This window comes from Schistocerca americana, chromosome 6 (genome assembly GCF_021461395.2).
Source record: "Schistocerca americana isolate TAMUIC-IGC-003095 chromosome 6, iqSchAmer2.1, whole genome shotgun sequence".
NCBI classification, from domain to species: Eukaryota; Metazoa; Arthropoda; class Insecta; order Orthoptera; family Acrididae; genus Schistocerca; species Schistocerca americana.
The window spans coordinates 286,496,687-286,503,972 of NC_060124.1; the positions used below are offsets into that span (position 1 = coordinate 286,496,687).

Here is a 7,286-nt window from a genome sequence, read left to right on the forward strand (position 1 = left end):
TCAGTCGTTCCTCTTCCCAAACTGTTCTTCACACACCACAGTCTCCTTGCGTAATCTTGCTTCTATAGCTCTTTCCCAAATTTTCATTGTGTGTGCCATCAGTTTAATACCTCTATAGTTACTGCAGTCCTGCACATCACCTTTCCCTTTAAATATTGGGATCAGTACACTAGTTCTCCACTTGTCTGGCATCTCCTCCTGTCGCCAAATCTTCTTCATTAAATCCCAAAGGAGCTCAATTCCCTTTTTACCGAGACACTTCCATAGCTCAACGGGGATCTGGTCTGGGCCAACTGTCTTCCCATTTTTCACCTTTTCAACTGCCCATTCGACTTCATCTCTACTTATATCCATCGTTAATCCTTCATTTGCCCCTCCTTCCTCAGTTTTCACTCTTACGTTTTCTTCATTCAGCAATTTCTCAAAATAATTCAACCACCTTTGGATTATTTTTCCATGGTCATGCAGAATTATTTCTGTTTCATCTTTCATTTGTTTTATTGCTGTTAGATCCTTAGAAGCTTTATCTCTTGATTTGCCTATTTGTATCAGTTGTCTCATATCCTGATTTTTCTGTAGTTGTTCATATGCCTCCCTTACTGATTCAGCTTTAGCTTTAGCCATAGCTCGTTTTGGCTCCTTCTTTGCACTTTTGTATGCTTACCCATCCTCAGCCCTTCCAGACATATCCCACTTCCTCTTAGCGTCTTTCTTTTCCTTCACAACCTTCTGCACCTCTTCATTCCACCACCATGCTTCCTTATCTTTTGGTATCCCTCTCGCAGATGTTACCCCAAACACTTCTCCCCAATCTTCCTTATAACAGCATTATTTATTTTCCACCACTCCTGTACACTCTCTGCCAATTTTACCTTACCCAGTACTTTTTCACTAAACTCCTCTCTCAATTTTTTATCCTTTAATCTCCACCACTTAATTTTCCTTTCACATTGATTTATGTACACCTGTCTTTTACATACTTTCGTCTCACAATCCGCTACAATCAATTTATGTTGTGTTGCTATTCCTTCACCGTATATGACCTTAGTATTTCGCACCTCCCCACTATTTTTCCTTCTATATAACATGTGATCAATTTGGCTTTTATTTTTGCCACTCCTGTATGTTATTAGTTTTTCTCTTTTTCTTTGGAAGTAGGTATTCATAATCACTAGATCAAAAGCCACTGCAAACTCCACTATCTTTTTTCCTCCCTCATTTCTCTCGCCATATCCCTATCCTCCATGCCACCTCTCTTCCCCACCTTTCCTTCCACCAACATGACCATTTAGATCCCTTCTGACTATCACTCTTTCATTCTCTGGTATTCCGACCATTAATCCATCCAAATCTCTCCAAAAATTTTCCTTCTTGTCCTCAGAACATCCCGCCTGGGGTGCATAGGCTGTCAGCACTGTTACCATTTCTCCGCCAAACATCGTCTTAACATATATGATCCTATCATTTACTCTGCTGACTTCACATACCTCTTCTTGAAGCTCTCTGTGCAGAATAACTGCAACTCCATTTCTTGATTCCGGGCTTGCACTACTATAAAGTAGCTTTTAGCCTTCAGCTAAGATCTTTGCCTTATTGCCCTTCCACCTTGTCTCTTGCACACACAAAGCCTTTATCTTCCTCCTCTGCATCATGTCTAATATCTCTCTTCCCTTTCCCATCATCGTTCCCACGTTTAGAGTTCCCACTCTGATCTTGAACACCTTTGGATCCTTCGCAAAACACCTCCCCCGTAGATCCAAATGGGAGGCTATTACTCCGGAACATTTTGTTGTGACTTAGCACGACAGCCAAGTCACAACGAGAGGAAGCCGAAAGGCACGCGTTAAGCTCACGCAGATGGGCGTGAGGTCTGGAACAGTTAAAAGGAAATGAGAACTTAGAAAATGGACGCAGTTGCTGTAATACTTAACTTTAATCCACATTTGTAGAACATCGCTCTTGATGATACATGCTTCACAATATTAATTATCAAAGCTATGGCGCCATTCTAAGTCATACCAAATGTAGCTGAAGGCTATGCTAACTATCGTCTCAGCAAATGAGAGCGTATTTGTCAGTGAACCATTGCTATGAACGTCGGCTGTACAACTGGGGCGAGTGCTAGTACGTCTCTCTAGACCTGCCGTGTGGTGGCACTCGGTCTGCTATCACTGACAGTGGCGACACGCCGGTCCGGCGTATACTAATGGACCGCAGCCGATTTAAAGGCTACCACCTAGCAAGTGTGGTGTCTGGCGGTGACACCACACATTTATCTTGAGAAGCATCCATCATTCCTCTTGTTTTGGCAATGTTTTTACAGCCGGATGCCCTTCCTGCCACAAACCCCCTTCCCTTGTTACAGGGGCAGAGGCTTGCTAGTTTTGGTCCACCTTGGGTATTTTATTTCCCCAGTACCCACCACATCTGGTGAGTGTTCCCCTATCCGCCACCCGGAGAGGTGCCTGATGGCAGACTAGCAACTCCACATGGGTTTGGAGGGACAGCGTGTAGTGCTTAGTTAATCTTTGTCTGGAATGTATAGATAAGCCATTCAACTTCTGAAATGATTGGAGGATGTAGTGGAGTGGTTGTCAGATGTTTAATCTTGATCCTCTGATGGAACTATTCAGACTTCGGGCCATTGTCCGTTGCTATGGTAAAATGAGTGTCCTCAGTTGGAAAATAAAAAAAAAATCTCTCTTTTTATGATGATGGCTCTGACCCTAAGGTAAAGCAAAATTAGTTAGGCCATCAATAACCAAGATTGACTAGGGTTCACATGGTTTCCAATATAGGCTCAGCAAAGTTTACTAATATCCATTTCTAAGGATGCTGTGGTTTTGGCCAGGCAGGAAGCATTGAGTGATTATGCATGCACGGTAGGAATCAGCAGACTACTTCCCCGTCTCTGTGTTAATGCTACATATTTCATTCTTTATGTCTCCCAGTGTATAGAATGGAAGATTTTTGGATGGAGGGCCCCGAGAGGTGGTGACCACATGTATTGATGAATCTGTTGCCAGCAGTAAGACGCCATTTTGGATATTCAAGCAGTGACATACCACAGGCAACGTTGGAGGCCCTATGAGTTACAGGTCCAACCACCTTTGCTCCATGATTCAAGGGATGCTCATCAGCAGTGCACGGTGGCAGTCCAGATGATTTTTTTACAGCAAGATTAGGAAGTTGTACAATTTTGCTGCAATTCAGAATGCAGCTGGAAGCAAAGTTTCCTGAAAACTGAAAAATATATCAGGATTCCTGTGTTGGCATTTTTTAGTTGAGCAGTGGGCCAGTAATGCATGGATTAGTTGATATTACTTACAAAAAGCTTACTGCTGAAGTTGCTGAGTCAGGTGACTTGCCTGATGGAGCAATAATGTCTTCTACACCATACTGCCTAGAAAATGACAAAATTTGATGTTATAGTTGAAAATGCGGAACTTTCAAATGTCGTAGATTAGCACCAACACCTTCTGTTTTGGCTAGTGCTGAAATCTGATGGCTGAGGTACCGATTGGTAGAGGTTAATTGAGATGTCGCTGGTCACATGAAAGGGCTTAGCTGTTGCTTGAACACTGCCGCACGGTGTAGTGTAACGTGAGTTATTTATGAGAATGACTTATGTTCCACTGAAGACGCTCATTCTGGTGAAAGATGGTCATGTATTCTATAAGTCTTTTATGTAGTGTGACAAGTATACAGTGCACACCCCGATATGCAATCTGTGCAGGTGGTGCATCTGCTGTGACATAACACAGCAGGGGCAAGGCGTGGAATGGTGCACGCGGTAGCACTTGATGAACGTGGACATTTATGCCTTGGTGATGCACCTAGAAGGTATCGTGAACACCCAGAGAAAACATGCTCAAATGTGGGGACACGAAGGATCACAATGTGACGCTGGATGCTGCCAACCGAGGTGGGGAGTGAGGCTGGAGCAGGAGGCAGTTGGAAGAGACAAATTCGTCAGGGAGGGATAGTGTCTCGCCTTATAAAATCCTGGCTAGTGTGGCACTAAGGTCTTGTTAATGCACTGTGCAGACACCCAGCAGCACCCACAACAGTGCGTCAGACCTGTCACCATTATGGTACATAAGAGCGGCCTTTAGATTGCGATGCCGCCTCTCAGCAAGCCTATTACCTTGAGGGTGGGAGGTGGTGGTTCTCTAATGGGTAATGCCACATAGTTTACAGAGTTTGGTAAACAGTAAGGGCTCAAATTGCCTCCCTCAGTCCACAGTTATGGAGGCAGAGTAGCCAAAATGCACAGACCAGGTAGACAAGCGCACTGATGTCTTGGATGGTGGTAGCCTCTACCCAGTGTGTTACCTGGTCAACAATGGAGAGGGTGTAGTGGTAGTTGCTGGATGGGGGAAAGGGGATGATCAGGTCCTCGTGAATGTGTTGGAAGTGTCCCTTCTTTCTCTGGAATGTGCTTAGTGGGGGCTGAGTGCCCTCATCAGTAAACTTGCAGTCTCACTTAACATTGGGCCAAACGTATGGCTCAGTTATAAGGCTAGTGGTAGGTTTGACAGTGGGGTGGGTGAGCTTGTGAGCCATGCTGAAAATAATCCTGCATAATTGTTGTGAGACGAGCAGGTGTGAGCGTCCTTGGAACGTGTCACAGAGGATAGGATGGGTTCAACCAGAGATAAACTTTGGCTCAGTGATGAGAGTGGAAGAGGGATCATTTAAGAGGTCCTGTATCTTAGGGTTGTCCTGCTGAGCCTGCACATGCTTGTCAAAGCTGATCATGGCTGAGATGGCACAGTTGCATGACAGGTAGCCAGTGACTAAGTTGTCTGCACTTTTCACATGAAGGACATCCGTACTGAATTACATGATGTGTTCGAGGTGACGGTAACAGCGGAGGCACTCGTCCTCAGTTGTGCTATGGATTGCGTCAGCTAGGGGCATGTGGTCCATGCAAATGACAAGGGGATGTCCTTCAATATCCTGTCCAAAACACTGCGAGGCCTCGTAAACAGCCAGTATCTCCTGGTCATAAGCCGACCAAGTGTGCTGTGCCACGGTTACGTTACATGAGAAGAAACACAAGGGTCAATGGGAGCTGTCAACCTCTTGCTGAGGGATGGGTCCTATCACTAAATTGCTAGTGACAGCAGTGATGAACATGGGAGCTTCTGGAATCAGGTGAGCTATGGAAGCTGCCTGAACCGGATCGTCCTTGATCGCTTGGAAGTTGCGCTGCATGTCTGTGGTCCATGTGAGCTTCCTGTGACCAGTTGTATTTTTGTCTTTGAGGACCTTTATTAAGGGTTCCTACAGGGCAGCAGTGTGGGGCAAGTGAGGGAAATAGAAATTGATCATCCCGAGGAAACAGTGGAGTTCATGGTAGTCGGATGGTGGTATTAGGTGACGAGTCAGCTCAGTGCACTCTGGAGTTGGACAGATGCCAGAAGCATTAAAACGATTTGGCCCAAGGAAGTGACTTGCCCCCGATGGAGTTGATATTAGTCGCTGTTGGTCACTACACCGTTGGCTTCATGAACGCCGAGAACTTGTTGAAGGTAGGTTTAGTGTGAGTCCACGTCTGGCGAAAAAATGAGGATATTGTCCAGATATGCATAACAAATAGAAAATTTGGAAATACGGAAGCATCCGATCCCACCCGTCTGCTTTGACCCATGACGTCACAAATATGGCGGAAACAAAAACACACACACTTTCCACAAGAAGCCTAATGACACTAACGGGACAAGCGCGGGAAATGGGGTGTTTTGGGTGGGGGGCAAATTAAATATAAACAAATTTAGACGCCTTGCATAGCTACAACGTGTAAGTGAAGACAGCCATGCATGAATACCCACCCACCTCCTCAGGGGTCGTAACCCCTGCAACCCATAGAAGATAAAGATGCTTCAGTAGCTGATTAGTGTTTTTTGTCTTCTAAAAAAAAAAAAAAAAATCTCACGGGATAGAACGAACAGATCAGAAAGATAAATATAATAAACTAAAGCAGAAATTCGAGGAAACAGATAATTAAAATAAGTAATAAGTGTTTTTAAATTAAAAAAAAAATCTCACGAGATAGAACGAACAGATCAGAAAAGTAAATAAAATAAGATAAAACGGAACTGGAGACAGCCACACTCAAACCAAACTCCGCGCCATCATGACGTCACACACGACAACACCCCTACGTCACGGGTCAAAGCCGCCGCGTTGGATCGGACGCTTCTGTCGACCTGAAAATTTAAAAAGCAGGCTGTTTATAAAGTGTTTACAGGCTTGTGGAGCATGGTATAGTCCATGAGGCATAAAAAAGGAATTCAGACAATCCAAAACGTGGTTATGGCAGTGTTGTGAAAGTCATTTTTGTTCATCGGTATTGCAGATATGCTTTCTTACAATCATTTATGCTGAAAACTTTAGTGCTGGAAAGATATTGTGTGAAGTCTTGGATATTAGGAACCAGGTAATTTCCATGATTGTACAGGCATTCCAGGCACGATAGTCCCCAGTCCCTGCGAAGTCTGGCCAAGCCGTCCATCTTAGGAACAAGGAGGATGGGTGAGACCCAGCTGCTATTTGATGGGTGAATGATGCCAGCTTGTTACAAATCATCCGCTGCTGCCGCCTTCACCGTGTGGGGGCAGTCAGGGAGTAGACGTCTGGGGTGTTGACTAACCAGCGGGCTGGGGGTAGTGTTAATGCAGTGCAACATGCCATTGTTGATGGTTGACAAGATAAAAAGGTCACGCGACATGGAGCCACTGTTTGAAACTTTGTCAGCGTGGGCTGTGTAGATTTCAGTGTCCCGAGTAGCAGGAATGATGTCAGCTGTAGGCCGGAGTCGGGCTGCCTGAACAAGGCAGTAATCTATGCAAGCACAGTGCAGTCAGTGAGCTGTGGAAATATGGACACAATGCAGCAGGCCAGGCAGTGCTGCTCGCAGGTGCTGGCTCTGCCTGGGAAGTGGTGTGGCCACATGGCAACTGGAGCCGGGCTGCCTGGGCGAGACCCTCCGCCACACACCGTTGGGTGGCTTGCGGAGTATCAATGTAGATGTAGACCAGTGCACGTGCAAGCGTGGCACGGTCGACAAACTGCAAAGGTTTGTTCGTGGCATGATGGGTGACAGTGGGTGCAGGCACTGGCTCGACACGCGCAGCAGCATACCGTGCCGGTGCGGGCAAAGTGCAGGTAAGGCCTTCCTGCGTAGGGCAGGAGGCGGTAAACCGTGCAGGTGCGGACACAGCACGGGAGGCATTGTCTGGCACGGGTGCAGGGGTGGTGGAGGTGAGCGGTAGTAGCAC

At 45.9% G+C, this 7,286-nt stretch overlaps 1 protein-coding gene across 1 annotated transcript; it reads right to left on the minus strand.

The window, feature by feature from the left end:
- Positions 1 to 624, minus strand: LOC124620095. The gene has a single exon (XM_047146763.1). It carries the CDS (start codon positions 622 to 624, stop codon positions 1 to 3), a length of 624 nt encoding a protein of 207 aa, XP_047002719.1.
- Positions 625 to 7,286: the final 6,662 nt, after the last annotated feature.

What these genes read in the sequence shown, in the direction of transcription:
- LOC124620095 (XM_047146763.1), bottom strand. Translation starts at nt 624, where the DNA reads ATGGCTAAAGCTAAAGCTGAATCAGTAAGGGAGGCATATGAACAACTA.